The sequence below is a fragment of the Platichthys flesus genome, chromosome 8 (genome assembly GCF_949316205.1).
Source record: "Platichthys flesus chromosome 8, fPlaFle2.1, whole genome shotgun sequence".
In the NCBI taxonomy this organism is placed as follows: Eukaryota; Metazoa; Chordata; class Actinopteri; order Pleuronectiformes; family Pleuronectidae; genus Platichthys; species Platichthys flesus.
The window spans coordinates 554,985-575,234 of NC_084952.1; the positions used below are offsets into that span (position 1 = coordinate 554,985).

General features: G+C 43.8%; 2 protein-coding genes across 2 annotated transcripts; both read left to right on the forward strand.

Moving 5' to 3' along the window:
• Window positions 1–480: 480 nt before the first annotated feature.
• On the forward strand, window positions 481–2,896 carry ltc4s (leukotriene C4 synthase). The gene is made up of 5 exons (XM_062393919.1): window positions 481–541; window positions 989–1,088; window positions 1,813–1,883; window positions 1,969–2,050; window positions 2,194–2,896. Exons 1-5 carry the CDS (start codon window positions 484–486, stop codon window positions 2,333–2,335), a joined length of 453 nt encoding a protein of 150 aa, XP_062249903.1. The 5' UTR covers window positions 481–483; the 3' UTR covers window positions 2,336–2,896.
• A 3,666-nt stretch (window positions 2,897–6,562) lies between these two features.
• Window positions 6,563–17,260, forward strand: ccdc69 (coiled-coil domain containing 69). The gene is made up of 9 exons (XM_062394420.1): window positions 6,563–6,712; window positions 12,766–12,829; window positions 13,623–13,801; window positions 14,152–14,239; window positions 14,767–14,840; window positions 15,065–15,166; window positions 15,366–15,485; window positions 15,574–15,671; window positions 15,771–17,260. Exons 1-9 carry the CDS (start codon window positions 6,692–6,694, stop codon window positions 15,937–15,939), a joined length of 915 nt encoding a protein of 304 aa, XP_062250404.1. The 5' UTR covers window positions 6,563–6,691; the 3' UTR covers window positions 15,940–17,260.
• Window positions 17,261–20,250: the final 2,990 nt, after the last annotated feature.

A 20,250-nucleotide genomic window follows, 5' to 3' on the forward strand; every position in this document is an offset into this window, starting at 1 on the left:
CTTGTGTCTCCTGTCGTGGAATTTTATCACGAGATTATAAATACTGAGTTTCTCAGACGTTGTCTCAGGGTTTTCATGATTCATTCTGCAGAGAGGGACACAGTCAGTGGCTCAGAGTGAATCCACGAGAAAGTTAGAAAGGAGGTTTTTACATAATGTGATAACCAGCAAACGAGACAGACAGAGGACAGTCTGCTGTCTGTCCTCACTGCTACAGAAAGAGGAATCGAACCCAGTGGCACAGGTCGCAAAAGGTCAACAGGAGGTGAAGGTACCAAGTTAGGGCCTGAACTTTGATCATCAGCTGACTACACAGAAAATAGTCCAAACAGCAGGAAGACATTGATCCCAGTTGGAAGACATTGATCCCAGTTGGAACACTTTGATCCCAGTTGGAAGACATTGATCCCAGTTGGAAGACATTGATCCCAGTTGATCAGTGTAACGTTCCCTGACCGTCCATCTCGTCGTCTCCCTGCAGAGATGGAGGAGGAGGCGCTGTCCCTCGCTGCCGTGACCGTGCTGGCTGTTCTGGAGCAAGGTAAGAGATGCATGCTGGGAAATGTGAGAAGAAACGTCGTTCTGCTTTGATGTGTTTTCTTTAATATTTCATTTCATCAAAAAGTCTGAATTTATGACATCTGAAGGTTTAAGATAAAGATCCTGTTGATTGGATTCTATCAACATGAATGAATGAAGTGTTTATTATTATAGAAAATACATGTCAGGCTCAGTGTGTAATAAATCTCCTGCATCAAAACCAGACGGTTGAAAGTTCAATAAGGTTTTTAATTCTGGTAAACTTTATGAATCAACTTTGCATTTTCCATAAACACAGAATGAACTTTGTTCTGAGCTCAAACTAAAACATGTTTATTTTACATAATAATTTGAATAAAGTAAAAAGTGTGTGTGTGTGTGTGTGTGTGTGTGTGTGTGTGTGTGTGTGTGTGTGTGTGTGTGTGTGTGTGTGTGTGTGTGTGTGTAGCTTATTTCTCTCTCCAGGTGATCAGCGTCAGGAGGAAGTTCTCGGTGACGCCTCCGGCCACGACCGGCCCACCGGAGTTTGAGAGAACCTTCAGAGCTCAGTCAGTTTGTTTGGTTTTATTCAGATGATCATTTATTTAAAGCAGCACTGTGTAACTGTTACTGGGCTACAGCGCCCCCTGCAGCCTTCCACTGGATATTACCCATGATCCTCTGCTTCCTGACCCAGAAGAGCTGCAGCTGTAACAAATCCAACGAAATCTGATCAGAACTCTTCATGTTTCACAGTTTCCTGTTGAATGTTGGAGATAAACTATGGATTTTAATAACTTCAGAGTGTTTGGAACTGATCTCATTTCAGCTTCACTCTTCAGCTGCAGCTGGTTGTGTCTGTGACTCTCAGTCAGTTGATCTCTCAGGAGATGGAATCCACTCAGCAGAGAGAACAGACGCTCAGGGAGAGAAGGAGGAAACTTTCTCTGAGAGTTGGAACAAATTTAAAAATCATAAATACTTCAATGATCTTTGGTGGAAAAAAAAAAATTGTTATACACGCTACAGCCAAGAATAGAAATATATATATATATATATATATATTTATATATACTGACCAAGACAATTAGAATAAATATAAATACAAACATCAAGGTACGATGTCGTTATCAAACCCTTTAACCATAGATAAAATATGTTATTAAGAAACAAACATAAATGCATCTTATCAGCTGATTTTTATCAGTCAACCTATCAATCAGAATATTATATAATATAATATTATTTTCATCCTGAGGGATCAGGTCTAACTGCAGATGTTTCTGTGTTCAGAGCAAACTGCTCTGAGTATTTCCCCATCTTCATCAGTGTCCTGTGGACGGCCGGAGTCTTCTTCAGCCCAGGTGATCGAACACCTGACACGACACAGTCAGCGACTACACACACTTGATCCTCTGTGTAACACTGTGTGTGGGGGGGGTCTTGTAGGTCTGTCCTCGGTGTGCGGGCTGCTGTATTTATACGGACGTCTCCGTTACTTTCGTGGTTATTCAGAGTCGGCTCAGGGACGGTAAGAGACTCCTCCTCTTTCTGGTTGAGGTTTAATCTGAATTTGTTCATGACTTAATACAAACCAGTCGAACCATCACACAGAGGGAAGGTTCCAGTTCAGATTCTGTTTGAACACACGTCTTCACTTCCTGTCTCCTTCAGTCTGGCTCCACTCTACTTCTGCGCTCAGGTTCTCTGGGCTCTGATTGGCCTCTCGACTGTGGGCGTCGTCTTCTCGTTCTTCAGAGTTTACCTGAACGTGGACGTCCTGCAGCAGCTCGGCTCCGCCCTCGACCTGCCCTGAGGTCAAAGGTCAAAGGGAGGACGAGACGTGTTGAGTTCGATCCAGGAAGAGATCACAGGAAGTGAACCTTTTAAAATATGAAAGATTAAAAGTCTGAAAACAGGTTGTTTAACCCCCCCAAGCCTATGTCAATATATTTAATTATGATATATTAATTTTCATTTCTGCATATGTCTTTGACAAGAAAATAAAGTCGATGGCTCCAAAGATGTCGTTTTCAAAATTTTATGACAAATAAATGTAACTGAAGTTTGTTATTTGACAATTTAATGATACAAAATATTACAAAAAACTAGAAATACAAAGAAAACCTAAATATATAGAACTTAAATAAAAGAAACAAACACAAATGCATCTTGATTTTCATTAGTTAAGCAATAAATCAGTAAATATATTTTTTTAAGTAAACAATCCTCTTATTATTCCATATTTTATTAAAAGTAAAACCAACATATGCTGAGTAACAGATTTTTGTCCCAAGCTGAAGTTTTATTGTGAAGGAGAAAAGAGCGATTTAAGTGTTTCATCATGTGGGTGTTTCCTGACTTTGACCAAATAAAGCGTTTCTCTTGTATTTTCACGTATTGTTTGATTCTTTATCTCAATCGGCTGCAGCTACGACAGACGATAGAGAACCACAACTTCCTGTTTGGCCTCTGATGTAAAGACTTTAAACTTTAAGACTTAATGGAAACCAGACGACATCACAGAACCACATCAGACGACTGGTTTTCAGTCTCTCACATAAAACTCTTCACACAAATAGTTCAAATAAGACTCTCTATTTATATTTATTCTTTCATTATTGATATAAAACTACAACATTGTAGCTTTTTAATCATATATATATATATATATATATAAAATCATAATTTATCCTTGTCTCCCTTCGTTATTGAACATTCTGTAAAGTGATTGACGGTTTCATGGGTTTTGTTTTTTCCTCCATTAGATCTTCAGGATAAATAAAATAATCTAAGTTTAAAGAATCGAGTTTCTTATAAAACTGAAATGTTCTGAAAAGATTCAATAAGATTTTCTGTGTTCATGGTTCAGCAGCCTCGAGGCTCCACCCTGTGTTGATCAAGTTCCAGCAGCAGGGGGCGCTGCAGCAGCAGCAGCCTGTCGGAGTCACTTATTTTCTTCATTCATACTCCACTTTGATTTGTTTCCTTGTTTTCAAACCGGATTCTGATCAGATTCGCTGATCCTGGTTCAGCTCAGTCCAAGATCCTGGTCAGAACCAATACAGGAAAACGATATTCACACTGAACCTGAACCAACATCTTGTGGACCTGGTCTGTGGATGTGGATCTGGTCTGTCTATGTGGACCTGGTCTGTGAATCTGGTCTGTGGATGTGGACCTGATCTGTGGACCTGGTCTGTGGATGTGGACTTCGTCTGTTGACCTTGTCTGTGGAAGTTTACTTCGTCTGTTGACCTGGTCTGTGGATCTGGTCTGTGGATGTGGACCTGGTCTGTTGACCTGGTCTGTGGATGTGGACTTCGTCTGTTGACCTGGTCTGTGGATGTTGACTTCGTCTGTTGACCTGGTCTGTGGATGTGGACCTTGTTTGTGGATGGGGACCTGGTCTGTGGACCTGGCCTGTGGATCTGGTCTGTGGATGTGGACCTGGTCTGTGGACTTGGTCTGTGGATGTGGACTTTGTGTGTGGACCTGGTCTGTGTCTGTGGACTTGGTCTGTGGACCTGGTCTGTCGATGTGGACCTGTTCGGACACAGAACTGACAATTATTTATAGAGCAACTCGGTCTCAGTTTATATTAAGAACCACACACACACACACACACTCACACACACAGACACACACACACACACACACACACACTCAGGTATGTACTGTATGCTCTCACACTCATTCATGCACACAGACACACACCCTTTCTTTTATTGCCTCACAAGTTGTTCTATTCATACATGCACAGATCATAAAGACACACACACACGGACCAGTTCCTGTGTGGAATGTGGTTGTGTGTATTCTTGGCGTGTTGTCGTCTGTGACGGCAGCAGTTGTTGTTTCCGGCGTCAGAAAAAGTTTCCATCCGACAGCAGCTGCTTCACTTTCTGTCCAACACAGGTCAGCTGACCTCCACCACAGCCCCCCCCCTCACCTGACGAACACAGCCCCCCCTCACCTGACCTCCACCACAGCCCCACCCTCACCTGAGGAACACAGCCCCCCCTCACCTGACCTCCACCACAGCCCCCCCTCACCTGAGGAACACAACCCCCCCTCACCTGACCTCCACCACAGCCCCCCCTCAGCTGACCTCCACCACAGGCCCCCCTCACCTGAGGAACACAACCCCCCCCCCCACCTGACTAACACAGCCCCCCCTCACCTGCGGAACACAGCCCCCCCCTCACCCGTTGACCTCCACCAGGGCACCACAGTTCCCCCACCTGATGACCACCCCCCCCAACACATGACTACAGAAGCCCCCCCACACCTGACGACCTCCATCTGGGCACCACAGAAGAAATGAGTCAGTGTTGTGTTGTGTTCCTAATAAAGTGCTCAGGGAGGGAAACAGAGCTTTATATGAACAATGTGCATAAACATAAACATAAACATAACATGGACCAGGAGTTAAATCTGGAATTAGATTCAAAATCTCTTTTGATGTTTCAGGTCTTTATTAACAGCTGATTGTTGAATCATAACAGAAAAGAGGAGGAACTGTTTATTTGAATCACATAATTAATTCATTATTAATTTAACATTAACGATCCGTGACTTTGTTTTCAGACTCGAACTAAACGACCTCATCAGCTGATCCACTTAACAGCTTCGTGCTGATTGGCTGATACACCTGAACACAGCTCACCTGACAGTGTTAATCTGATCCGATTTACACACACACAAACACACACACACACACACACACACACACACACAGAGATTAAACACGGACAGGGAACAGGTAGATCACCATGGTTACCTGACAGGCGACCAATCAGAGGCCTGGAGGAATCTGAGTCCCGCCCTCGAGGTGTAGTGACGGTTCCCGGCCTCTAGGAGGCAGATGTCCTGGTCTGTCTTCACCATGGTTAGCATTAGGAGGTTTAGTTACATTTAGACAGCGGCCATTTTTAATTTAATTTGATTCCTTTAAAGATGAGATAGTGACTCAGCAGTAAATCACAATAATAAATAAACATATGTACATTATACTGTGAGAGGCCGTTAGACACAAAGATTACTTGTACTTTGATACAGGTCATGTGACAGAGAAATATATATAGCAGAAGTAGTATTTATGATCTGTGGGGTTGTTATAACTCTTCAGAGCTGAACTGTCACTCTGCAACAGATCCATCTGGGATGCGAACACCTTTATTTAAGCTAACAGGCTTTGTGATATGAATTTTAAGATTTCAACAGAAGACATTAAAGTAAACACATCATATATAAACGATCTTATTAAACTTAACTTTATCCATGTTGCTTTACAAGTTTATTCTGAAGTCATGATGAAGAAATTACCGAAGTAAACACTGTAAATTAATCCCATAGTTTTGTGTCTGGACCAATCAGGAGCAGTCTGTGACTAATCAGCTGTTAAAGCTTCCAAACTTGGTCACATCCGGGACTTGTCCCATTTAAAGTGTTTGAAAAGAGCAACCACGTGGTTTTACAGAGGTTTTGTAAATTTACAGCTTCTCTCGACATTACGGTAAAAGTTCAAATCACAGACAATAGATCCTCACTGCGCCTGTGTGAGAGGCTGCTGCCTTCAGGTGCTGCGGGAAAATACTCTTCTACTGATTCACGTGTAACTATGCATGTTTAATGATTGTAAACGTTACACTGTGTTTTGAATAATAAACACATTTATGAACTGACAATGTTGTTATACTTCTGCCATTGATTTGATTTGTTGTCAGGATTATTCATGTCACGAGCTTCTGTGATTACCTGAGTGTTTTCCACTCTTGGAACAAAGTCCTATAACAGTATTATTATTGTTATTATACGTTAAACAAATATTATCATTTACTTCCTAAATTGATTTAATTCTGAATTGATGTATATTTAATTTCCAAAATATTCTCCCTCGTGAAGCAAATCACGACCTTTTAAATGAACCTTATTACCGAACTGAGCATCCCTGAACGCAGCACGGAGAAGCCCCGCCCCCTACTGTAGGCGGCTGTAGCGATGCGTTCAAGGACTTTTTTTCTGTTTGAAAGTTGTCAACAGAAGAAGAAGTGAAGAAGAGGAAGAGGAAGAGGAAGAGGAAGAGGAGGAGGTGAAGAAGAAGAGAAGAAGAAGAAAGAGCAGCAGTAGCAGCGGAGCGTGTGAGCAGCTTCTCGCCGGAGGAGGAGTGATGGGCTGCGGCCACAGTAAGGTGAGCAGCGGCCCGAGGGGCGCGGGGAGCCGGTGTGTGTGTGTGCGTGTGTCGGGCCTGGAGCGGCTGGAGGGTCCGGAGGTTCAGCGGCTCTCCGAGCAGCAGGAGGCCGAAGCAGGCTGCTGCTGCTCGGCCTCTGAACCTGGAGCCGTCCGGCCTCATGGAGCTCGTTCTCGTTCTTCTCTTTAAAGGTTTAAAGTGGCGCCAAAGGAAACGCGGTCGTTTCTCTGAACATCTGTTTTGAATCATGTTTGAATGTTGATGATGTTTCTGAAGAAAATCTCTGATATTCATTATTATTAATGTTTAAAGTCCTCCGGATGTGAATCAAAGTTCATTAGTGACGTTTATGGATCATGTATATCTTTAATGTGCATTTTATATTTAATAATGTGACTCTAATAACGTTCTAGTGTGTGTGTGTGTGTGTGTGTGTGTGTGTGTGTGTGTGTGTGTGTGTGTGTGTGTGTGTGTGTGTGTGTGTGTGTGTGTGTGTGTGTGTGTGTGTGTGTGTGTGTGTGTGTGTGTGTGTGTGTACTGTGTTGTGTGCTATGGCTGTGATTCTCTGTGTATCTAGAGTATGACTGTGTTGTGACTATGTGTTGTACTTGTGTATCATACGAATGACGGTATGTTGTTGTTGTGTGGTGTTGTGTATCTACAGTTTGACTGTGTGTTGTTGTTGTGTGGTGTAGTTGTGTGTCAGCTGTGTGTTGTGTGTCAGCTGTTGTCCTGCTCACTTGTTGATAGAACGTGACGCAGCAGGCCCCCTGGTGGCTCAGCAGGTTCCTGACGGAGGACTTCTGTGGTTTCCTCAGTAAATCGAGTTTAATCTGAATCGTATTAAATCTGTTGTTGCAGCTGAGCTGTGACGCTGAAAGCTGAACACTGCACTGTGTGGTGCAGGCATCACTAAGTTTCTGATATGTTAAGAACCATTTATATAAACTGTTAAACTCTGAAAGTTCAACCTGAAAAGCACCTATTGCCTTAGTTTCTCTACTAACTACAGGAGATGATGGAGATATATAACCCTCAAAGGATGAGAGCTATAGATAATAGAAGGATGGAGGATCTGACTCTTCTGTTTCAGTCTCTAGGTTGATAGTTGCTGTCGAACCCGTTCACTGCTTTGATTCACTGTAAATAAAGAAGCTCGTCCAGAGCTGAAGCCTGAAAGTCTCAGAGACCAGCGCGGCCATCTTGAGCCAAGTAGAGATCAGTGGGGGTGGGGCTTAGTGAGGTCCCACCCACACATACGCTCCTCCGATCAGGAGTCAGTCTCAGCTGTCAACCATCACGTTATATCATCAAATAACTGATTTAAACCAAACTGATCAGAAACACTTGAACCTCATCAGAGAGAAGAACGAGCTGAAACATCTTTCACAAACATTTATTTAATGTTTACTTTGAGTTGTTAGTTGGGTCCATGTCCCGTCTGCTAACATGGAGGTTGTTTGGTGCTTCCATTAAAATGTCCTGGACCTCGGGGTCTTACAACAAAAAGGAGAACAGAAGCTGAGCAGTTTTAAAAGCTGTTATATAATCTGAAATCCAGTAAATCTTCCATTAGCTCAGAATAAACTCTGATTGGCTGGAGAGGTCAGTGTGGCCGGCAGCCACCGAGACAATAGATTCAATCCTGCTGTGATAACACACATGAGCACTACACACCTGAGCACCTCACACACCTGAGCACCACACACAAGTTATTCTGGTCTTAAAACTTAAAGTGAGGATTTCACAGGAAATCAATTTTAACTGAACCTTCCTGACTTGACTTCTTCCTGTGAAGCTTTTCAAAATGATTCAATTAAAACTGTAGTCGCTGAAGGTCTTTATATACTTTATGTACTTTATGTTCTTCATATACACTAACTGAAGGTCTTTATATACTTTATGTACTTTATGTTCTTCATATACACTAACTGAAGGTCTTTATATACTTTGTGTTCTCTATGTTCACTCAGTGAAGGTCTCCCTGTAAACAAGTTGCGTCAGTAATCCATGAGGTCCTCTGGTCCGTATCAATCAGGACTTTGATAAGTTATCAGGTCTGGATGGATCTGGTCTCGGTGACATCATCACAACATGTTTTTTAAAGTCTGATTAAAAACAGCCGTGTTTGCGTCGTCATGGTTTCACGCCTGCAGAGGTCGTGAGGTCACGAGTTGCTCCTCGCTCGTCCCTCTCTCTAGTTTGTCTCTGGACTCCGACGTGCTGACATCACCGGGGGGGGGGGGGATTCAGGGCAGTATGTAGGGTTTTGCCGCTGCCGTGGTAACGTAAATACTTAGTGAATTCAGCTGACAGAGAGTCACATGGAGGTCAGAGGTCAGAGGTCCTGGGGCCCTGGGCTCCGGGCCGAGGAGACACCGGCACATGATGTTTACTGCTGCTCAGACTCTTCTGGAATCTGAGGAGGAGATCTCAGCTGCCCAGGTGGGTTTTATTTCTCTCACCGGAGGAACCTGAGGAACCAGAGGAACCTCATTTCTAACGTGTGTGTCAACCTCTACATCTTTAATTCATAGACTCTGAATCCAACAGGTCGGTTTAGTCCTGAAGACGTTCAGATCCCTTCAGGCTTCATCCACACGCTCAGGGTCGACGTCATCGTTTCCAAACTTCTCACTTTCTGCTCGTTCAGACTCAGACGCAGACACAGAGGTTCCAACTTCTCCTTCTGGCAGCTCGAAAACTTCAGAGTAGTTTGAAGAGGTATCTGGAGAAGAGAAGATGAGATTTCACTCAACTATGTAGATGGAATCTAGAGTTGTTGTTGTGGAGCAGCAGTGAGGGATGATGGGAGTTGTAGTCTCCCCCTGGTTAGATTCCTTCAGTGTTCTAACTCGTCTCTGATTGACTGACCCCCCCCCCCCCCCCCCCCCATCTCCTCCTCTGACCCTAATGAGAGTTTCTGTCTTTAACGGACTGATTATTCTTCAAAGGGAGAAGGACTAAAGAGAATCTAAAACCTTGGATTGACCCACAGCAGCTGTTTCTCCAGTTTCTCTTTAATGACGTGACTCTGAAACGTTTCCTTATCTCGTCGACTTCTTCTCCGCGTGTAAAACGAAGCAGTTCAAGCTACAGTTGAATGTTTGGAATGTTTTGTCTGCTGGAAGGACGTGAGACATTTGACACGTCAGATAAAGAGTTGGAGCTGCCGTTGGTCTCCGGGTGTGAGTTGAACCTCAGATTCTTCACAGGACGTTGACTCTCGACCCTTCACTACGAGTCCCAGAACATTTAAAACCCTCACAGCTCAAGAAGAAAAAGAAACGACGGAGACGGAACTAAAGTCAAAGCAGATTAAATCTGAGGTTTGAGGTCAAAGTGATGAAGTATAAAGCCGTAAGCGTCTCACTCACAGTTACACTTTATTCTGTTGGGCTGCGGCTTTTCAGAGGAAGACAACACTCATTAGTGCGGAATCGTGTTTGTTACTGACACGGTCATAAAGCATCTAACACACACACACACACACTCACACACACACACACACACACACACACACACACACACACACATCTATGACTTCACGCTGCATTTTTTCTCTCATTTCCTCGAGTGACAGTTGTTCATCACTGAGTTCACTGCACACAGGAGTCGATCAGTCACTTCAGATGCTTTTATTTTGACAGTCTGAAGCTGCACATGAACAGATTGATTGTGTGTGGGACCAGATTTCCTCCCTGTCATCACGTCTGTGGAGGTGCAGGCGTCTCTCTATGGTCACAGGACGCTTCCTGTTCAGGGGGAAAGGTCAGAGGTCACGTGGTCCCGCTCGGACCATGTGAATGTGCTGTTTGACCAACAGAGACACTGGAGTCGTGTGTGTGTGTTAATGGAAAACTTGTGGTGATGTGTCATCCTGTGTGGAACGTAATGAGTATGACATCACATCCTGTGGGTGGAGCCTGGTTCTTTGTCCTTCTGATTGTTTTAGCGCTGATTGTGTGGCTGCATTTGTTTCACCATCTTTTTCAGTCAAACAAATTTTATTTGTTAAGAATTTTTGATTTATGTTTTTCAGTTAATTTCACCATCACTCACACAGGAAATGTGTTGCTCCTCAGCTCCTCCCACTTTGGTTTGAATCGGCCAATCAGGTGATTTATGTGACACCTGTGAAACATCTGCAGAAAGTAAATCTGCTCTCTGAGAACTTTTCTCTTCACGTGAAACGAGACGTACGTTGGGCTGCAGTCGAGTGAAGTGTTGAACAAACACACGAGAGGAGCCTCTGCCTTGATTTACTGCCCCCCCCACCCCCCCGACAACTTGCTGCTGCACCAGGAGTCTGACGTCTCCTCCCAGAGTCGTGTTTAACCAGAGAGATTTATTGTTTCAGCTCCAAGTAGAAATAACGTCAGTGTTTATACTGTGTGTGTGTGTGTGTGTGTGTGTGTGTGTGTGTGTGTGTGTGTGTGTGGGTGTGTGTGGGTGTGTGTGTGTGTGTGTGTGTGTGTGTGTGTGTGTGTGTGTGTGTGTGTGTGTGTGTGTGTGTGTGTGTGTGTGTGTGTGTGTGTGTGTGTGTGTGTGTGTGTGTGTGTGTGTGTGTGTGTGTGTGTGTGTGTGTGTGTGTGTGTGTGTGTGTGTGTGTGTGTGTGTGTGTGTGTGTGTGTGTGTGTGTGTGTGTGTGTGTGTGTGTGTGTGTGTGTGTTGCCGTAGCACAGTGGGTGTGAGGCAACACTCTAAGCATTTCAATGTGTTTAGTCGATGCTTGTGCACAGACAACGTGGCCGAGCATTTGTGGAACACGTGTGTGAAAAACAAAATCTGATTAATGACAATTTAGATTGAACCATTTTTTTAAATCATGAAACTGAATTTCTCATTTTACGTCTTGTCAATGTTTATGTGAATTCAAGGATGACTCGACAGTTTTAAAAGCTTCAAACCAAACTGATCAGAAACACATTAACAAACAGAGAGAGAAGAACGACCTGAAACAACAGACACATCTTTGCAATATTTAACGTCTACTCTAATGTTTAAGTTTGGTTCATGTCCCATCTGCTAACATGGAGCAAGTTAATGACCTGTTCTGCAGTCAGCCACCAGGGGGTGATCTGTATGATTTGGTTTCACCTCTGGGAGCTGTCATGTCGTCCATCTGAATTTACAGTCGATGGTTGAACAGAATAAAATGTCACTCAGAGGCTGAAGCTACTGAAACTTCTTTTGTTTTGGACATTTTAAGTTTTTGATTTAATAACTGAGGTGAAACGTGGCCTGTTGTTGTGGAGGAGGAACGCTGGTCTGTGATCAGCAGCGTGAACAGACAGTCGCCTGTTGTCAGTCGTTATGTAACTGTCAGTGAAAGTTACAGCGTCAGTCATATGAGACTAATGAGAGAGAAGCTGGCAGCTCAGAGTCCGACCTCCATCAGCAGCTTTCATAACATAACCCTGTAAAACCAGACCTGGACCAGGACTCTGCTGGTGAGGGGGGGGCTCTCAGGGGCCACAGGGAGGGGGGGGGGGGGGGTCTCTCAGGGGCCACCACATGGGTAGAACAACCACGCCAGGCCCCCCTCCTCCGGCAGCCCCTGCTTCCTGCTCCTGTCGCATGGGACTCTATCAGGATCATTGTTATTGGAGCGACTCTGACGTGAAATTAAAAAACAACTTCAAAGTTTAATATGAGTATTTCTGGTTGCTATGGTTACGTCTTCCGTCCTCACTCAGCCTCTGAAGAGAAACTGAGACTCTTCCTGATTGGTTCTCATCAGTCACATGACTCGACTACAGCAGTGAACACAAAGCGTTGCTAACACCTCCTGTCAGTGTGACTTCCTGTGAGTTACTCTTCCCGTCAGTAGCACTTTCCGTCAGTTGCACTTCCTGTCAGTGACTCTTCCCGTCAGTAGCACTTCCCGTCAGTTGCACTTCCTGTCAGTTGCACTTCCTGTCAGTGTATGAATATGAATTGTAATTTTAGAAGATGACAAACTGGTTGTGTCATTTCTCCGCCTGCTCTTCATGTTCCTTGATGACTGAAACCTTCTTTCCTTCTTCTTCTTCTCTTCCTGCCGTTATCAGAAGAAAAGCAAAGGCAAGCGAGGAGAGAAGAGCCAGAAGCTCCAGAGCGGCCGAGATGACGGAGGTGAGTTCCATGTTCTCATCACGCCCCCTCACTTCCTGTTTTCTGAAGCCTGGCTGGAGGTTTGACTTCATTATTCACAGAATGAGAAGCTTCTCTTGGTTATTGAGGAAGTTCTTAGGATAGGTTAGTTTTCATTAAGAGGGTTCTAGAGGTTCTTTAGGTTCATCTGCAGGTTTCTAAAAGGTTCCCCTGAGGTTCTCTGGACACATAAAGCCATTAAGAAGGTTCTAGAGTTACATTCAGGTTCCTGATCCTGTTAAGAGGTTGTAGTCGTCAGTGAGGATCTTCTGGTTCTTTCAGGGTCAGACAGTAAATACATTAGAGTTTCATATATGTATCACGAGTGAAGCTTCACATGTAAACTGTAGATCATCATGTCAGCCCCTCATGACAGAAACAAGAACACCTCGTATCAATCAGACAGAATATTGTGTGTGTGCGTCCTTTTCTTTTCTTGGCAGTGAACACAAACTTTGGTTCAAACCACTGAGGACATCTTCTCTGGTCCTCACAACTACAGAGAGACAAACGTGTGTGTGAGATCATGTTTCAACGCGTCGATGATGTCATCGTCAGATTGAAATTTAATTACAGTCAAACACACTTCCTGAACGTCAATGGGTGTGTGTGCGTTTGTGTGGATGATGACGTCATATCTTTGTGCAGTTTGTGTTAACCCCTGAAGAGACAGAAATTAAACAAACTTTTTAAGATGAAATCACCTTTAACTTAAAATTCCTGATACATTAAGATGTTGATGATTATGATGATGCGTGTGATTGGTTGTTTGCAGGTAAAAGTGCGTCCGGTGAGCAGGACGTCTTCCTGGAGAAGCAGCTGGAGCGCTTTGAGTGGCAGCTGAGGATTCTGAAGGAAGTGCTCTTGGCCAATGGGAACCTGGAGAGGGCGGAGCTTCTCAAAGACCACGCTGACGTGGACGTGTGCGCCCTCGTCCTGAGCATCCTCGACAAGGTGCCTGACTGCTCATGTTCTGATTGGTCAGGGATTTGTTCTAACGAAGAACCAAGATCAAAAGAAATAAATGATCTTGTTTTATTTTGAAAAAATTCAACATTCAATCATTTCATTTCTTCTATGTGTGAAAATATAGAAACAAAACAAGTTGACAGAGAAAAGCATCAAATCCCACAGATTATTTTGCGTTTTCTTCAATAAGAATGATAAATTATCAATAACTTATTGATTCATTACTGCGCTTCAAGTCGGTTGTAGTCAGATGATTTATTTACAGTTTTTTAAATCGCTCTGTGCAGCTGGTTCTTATCAAACTGAATCTGGTTTCGTCTGATGTGATTTTTCAGGTGAAAACGGAGACGACGGCCGATTCAAACGTTTTTCACGAACAGAAAAGTAAACTTGCGACTGAGGAACACGAGCGACACGTGGAAGGTAAAGTTCTAAAGTTTATGTCTAAAGGGAACATCATTCGTTTCATTTCCTGTTAAACAGATGTTATATAAGTTCACATGTAGTCAGTTTGTGATAAGACTGAAAAGTGCTGTTGACCTTGAACGCAGCATTGAGCCACGGCTGTCTGACTGACACAGTACAAATGCTCTATAATTAGCATGTTGGCGCTAAGCTAACGCGCTAATTATAGTGGAGCTGAGGTGATGAGTCGAATCGAGTCGTGACAGTTTAGAGCTGAGCTGCAAAAACAGAGTGAATATGAACCAGAGTCGTTGATCCAAACATCAGCTGCTCTAATAAATATGAACTGAATATTGTGACTCTAAGAAAAGAGATTTAGAGGAGAAGAAAAACTCTCCTTTAACTCGTCTGTATATTTAACTTCACCTTGTGTGTGTATTTAAGTAAGTGTGTGATCATTGTGGTATTTGCACACACACACACACACACACACACAGTAACACACAGTAACCACTGGACCACCTGTTCTCTACATGTTCCTGCAGATCTGCTCAAGAGACACGAACAAGAGAAAAATCAACTGACAGTCAATTTTCAAGTTGCTGAAAACGTCCTGAAGGTAAAAGAGATTCTGTTTGTGTCAAATACAGTAAATGTGTTATTAATATTATAAACAAAACGTCTAACAAACTTGATTCATTAACTCGTCCCCTGTCACCACCTGGAGGACACAAAGGAAACTGCCACATCAGTTCAGACCTGATGTGATTTTCCTGTGTCACAGTTGCATATTAGTATATTCATGTATATTATATATTGATACTCATGCGTTTTGTGCTTCAGGGGGAAGTGGAGGAGCTGAGAGCAGAGCTGAAGGTTTACAACGACCTGAAGAAGAGAGCTGAAGATTCCACGTTCAATAAAGACCTGCAGAGAAATATTCAGGTGTGTGTCAGGTTTATTTCTCCTGCTCATCAAATCTAATCAGGTTCAGATCTGAATAAAACACAATACGAGTAATAAAACTCAAAGATCTGAAGAATCCAGAAGAAGAGCTGAAAAAACCAACAGCGAACAAAAGTCAAATACCCTGAGAACATTTCCACCTCGTCTGTGGTTCAGTGTCGATCTCTGCTCCCTCCAGGCCCACGGCAGCCCAGGTGCATTCTGGGAGTCTGAGCAGGAGTCTCTGGTGTTCGTCATTGAGATGAAGAGCGAGCGTGTGCAGGAGCAGAGCAGGAAGCTGCAGCAGATGGAAGATCTGGTCGGTTCACTGGCGTTCACCAACTTCCCTTCACCTCCTTCACTTTCGTTTTAATGAGACGTGTTAATTTCCTCTCGTCTGTCGTCAGGTGGAGAAGAATCTGTCGTTAGAAGATCAGATCATCAACGTCCTGCAGCAGAACGAGGATCTCCGGGTCCGGATCGACAACTGTCAGACCCTCACTCAGTACGTGATTCTCAAAGTAGAGTCAGATCGAACCGTGCTCACTGAAGTTGATTCCGTCTCTCTGACTCTGAACAACCGTCTGTTTGTATTGATTTCCAGGCAGTTACTTAAGGAGCAGCATGACCTGAAGGTGGCGCTGGAGAGGCAGGCAGCAGTGAACCAGAATCTCTCTCAGGAAAAAGAGCAGCTGATGTTCAAGCTGCGACACAGAGACTCGTGTCCGACCCTGCACCTGCCCGTCATGGTGCACGAGATCGCGCCCCGATGACTCCATGGAGGTCAAAACCAGACTCATAAAGATTCTCAAGCCTACGAGCCGTTTGTCTGGTTTGTCTTCAAACTGGGTGAGAGCTGCACATCCTACTATCCACCAACAGGAGGCGTGGTCCAGGTTTGAATCCACATCAGGTCGTTTTAAAGTCTGAGTCTGTTTGTCCTCTGAGCGGCTTCACCAGCGAGGCCAAAGAACTCTGCCCCCTGCTGTCCGTGAGACGCCATTACAGCTGCTGCTCTTCAGCCGACACAAGGACTCAAAGATCCTGAGAACAGACGTCAGGTCGTCTCCACTGATCTGTCGTCTGCTCCTCCGGCTTCTCACTCGGGAACGAGTCACATGTTGTCACGGTCTAAATGTTTTGTAAAAACCTGCAAGTGAAACAACTTTCAGATCAAACACGTTCAGATCCTGTTTTAATGCTGCTGATGAGTTCACCGTCTCAGAGACGTCACTTCCTCCTCGTCGAGAGCAGGTTCTGTGACCTTTGACCTTCTGCTCCTCGTTCCCTCAGCGCTAGTTTGTTCCCTCAGCTCTGGTTAGTTCCATCAGCTCTGGTTAGTTCCCTCAGCTCTGGTTAGTTCCCTCAGCTCTGGTTAGTTCCATCAGCTCTGGTTAGTTCCCTCAGCTCTGGTTAGTTCCCTCAGCTCTGGTTAGTTCCATCAGCTCTTGTTAGTTCCCACTTCACACTCATCTAATCCACTGTGTTTTTCTTTGACCTTGAGTCAGATGGATCTTCTGCTACAGAGAGGCTAGCGAGTCTGAGTCGTGTCACAATCGAGCATCAGCGCCTCAGACACAAAGAGAGGTTGTGACTTCAGGAAGGTTCTGCTGAGCCCATTTGATAGAAATCAGTTTGAACAGAACTTTCCTAGAACATAAAGAACCGTCTGAGGCTTCTTCATGTTCCCCGAGTCTCAGAGAGAAGAGTGAACCTTGTTCCTCACGAACTGTTTACAATCCTGATTCTCACCAATCACATGTTGCCTTTCACAAGCTTGAGGACTTGATTTACTTACTTTTTGAAAATGTGAAAATGTGTTTGACAGTTTATGGAATTTATGGGATGTGACGTTGAAATTGCCAAAAAAAACCTTTGTCAGTGTTTTGACAGTTTCTCCTTATGCACGAGCACTTTGACCAGTTTTCACCTGGAGTTTGTATCAGAGAGATTTTTCATGTTGTACAGTTTTGAACTTTTTCAGCTTCTTACTTGTAGAAATGTATTTTATCTTCTTCTCGGCTGGTTTCAAGTCCAGCGGTTTGTTTTCGTCGTGCCTCGGCTTGAATAAAGAAAAAACTGCAACTGAAACTCGTCACAAGTCTTAATTTCTTTACTCATAGGATGACATCACATCCTGTGACCGTATTATTATAATTCATGTCTCATACTTCATAATTTACTCTATAACAGCTTCCAGTCAACCACTCGCACATAATCTGGATTTAAAACTCACTCAGGATGAACTCTTAACCCTTGAAGAGATGGTTAGTGGTTGATTTGAGACCTCCACTTTCAGATTATCTTTTGAGATTTTTATAATAACATTATGAAAGTCAGTTTTTATGATTTTATACATTCGTATGAATTTAACTCCACTCCCCCCCACACACACACACAAACTGGGACGTGTATGATTTATTATACTAAGAACAGGTAAATCAGGTTGCGCTGAGCGTTTCCTCCACTAGAGGGCAGCAGAGGACCGGATGGTTTGAAGAGAGCTGTGACCTTTGACCCATCTCTGTCTTTTCTTTTTGACGACCAGCAGCTGATCAACTGGGAGCAAATCAAAACAAGTAACATTCTCAGAACCAGTCAATGCTCCTTAAACAACTAGATTCACAAACACACACATCTGGAGGAGATGGGGATCGAACCACCGACCCTCAGGTGATCAGAAAGACAGAACAATGAAGCTGTGAGAGAATGAAAACCTTTATTTCACTTTCTTTCTCTCACTATATGGTTTAGATATTCCTGGTCCTCAGGAAGAATCCTTACTGCTCTAGAGATGCTCTGACTTCTCCTCTGGCGCCACCTTGAGGCTGATGTTTGTGGTTTGAGGGGAACGTCTCAGCTGTTGGACAGTTGGTGATGAGATGAGGTTCAGACGTTCATGTTCCCCTGAGGATGAACCCTTAGTTACATTAATTAGGGCTCGAGCACTGACAGTGGGAGGCCCGATTGAAATTGTAATGATTATTATTATTATTATCATTCAGGCAAATTAACTGGCTTTTTGAGGGCTGAACCAACATTTTATCATATGAAAAATTTTCTCAGAAAGTAATATGAAGTCACAGTATGCAGTGTCCAGCAGTAACACACTTAATCTGTATATTAGATAGTACAGGTAATTATCTTTTATTAATATTGTGTGAACACCACAAACTTCATTCAGTTTTCTATTTGCAGACTTAAAACCAAGAACCAGATCATTGATCGTGTTTTCTTCATCGTGCAGCGATGTCTTGTTCTGTTCAAAGAGATTTATTAGAATATAATATAATTTATAATTAAACTGAACTAATATCTGTCAAATCTACCCCCCCCCCCCCATCTCTCTCTCATCTTCAATCTTTTAATCGTGACTTCCTGTGACATCATCACGCCGCAGGTACAAAAAGTTTGGTTTGAGTGTGTGCGTGTCTGTGTGTGTGTCTGTGTGTGTGTGTGTGTGTGTGTGTGTGTCTGTGTGTGTGAGAAGTGCTGTGCGGATGTAAAGGGATCAGTGTGTCAGTGTCTGTTTGACAAACCGAGACAATACCTGAAACTTGCAGGTCAGCCCCTGTTGTGTGTGTGTCTGTGTGTGTGTGTGTGTGTGTGTGTTTGTGTGTCTGTGTGTGTGTTAGCTATGGGTCACAGACTCTGCTGTCATGTCACAGTGTTCCCATGGCACTTCACAGCCACCTGGAAACACCTGAAGCAGAGAAGAGAGAGAGAGAGTGTCTGTGTGTGTGTGTGCGTGTGTGTGTGTTTGTGTGTGTGTGTGTGTGTTTGTGTGTGTGTGTGAAAAGGAATAAACGGTGAAGGAGGAAACAGAAAAGTGATGGGACAGAAAGAGGAAGTGAGTCTCATGTTTCATCTTTAGAGTAAAAAACTAATATAATCTTTATTTTTGATTTATTTCTGTAGCCGAGTTTCTACTCAATATTTAAAAACCTGCAGAAATCTGTTTGAGTCCAGGTACGTTTCCTTCTGTCGCCTGTTGGTGGCGTCACTTCCTCTTTGTGCTTGAGTCAGTGTTTGTTTGTCTGAAGAGTCAAAAATAACTTTTCCTCCAGTTTAAAACTTCATTTAACATCTGATCTGAAACAAGCTGAGCAAACAGCGGCAGCTCAGCCAATCAGAGACGAGCTAAAACACTGAAGGAATATAACCAGGGGAAGACTACAACTACCATGATCCCTCACTGCTGCTCCACAACAACTAACTCATGATGAAGACTACAGCTCCCATGATCCCTCACTGCTGCTCCACCACAACTAACTCATGATGAAGACTACAGCTCCCATGATCCCTCACCGCTGCTCCACCACAACTAACTCATGATAAAGACTACAACTCCCATGATCCCTCACTGCTGCTCCACCACAACTAACTCATGATGAAGACTACAGCTCCCATGATCCCTCACTGCTGCTCCACCACAACTAACTCATGATAATGACTACAACTAGCATGATCCCTCACTGCTGCTCCACCACAACTAACTCGTGATGAAGACTACAGCTCCCATGATCCCTCACTGCTGCTACACCACAACTAACTCACGATGAAGACTACAACTCCCATCATCCCTCACCGCTGCTCCACAACGCCTAAGTCATGATGAAGACTACAACTCCCATCATCCCCCAACAACTTGTAGTCTTCAACTAACTCACGATGAAGACTACAACTCCCATGATCCCTCACTGCTGCTCCGCCACAACTAACTCATGATAAAGACTACAGCTCCCATGATCCCTCACTGCTGCTCCGCCACAACTAACTCATGATAAAGACTACAACTCCCATGATCCCTCACTGCTGCTCCACCACAACTAACTCATGATGAAGACTACAGCTCCCATGATCCCTCACTGCTGCTCCACCACAACTAACTCATGATAATGACTACAACTACCATGATCCCTCACTGCTGCTCCACCACAACTAACTCGTGATGAAGACTACAGCTCCCATGATCCCTCACTGCTGCTACACCACAACTAACTCACGATGAAGACTACAACTCCCATCATCCCTCACCGCTGCTCCACAACGCCTAAGTCATGATGAAGTCTACAACTCCCATC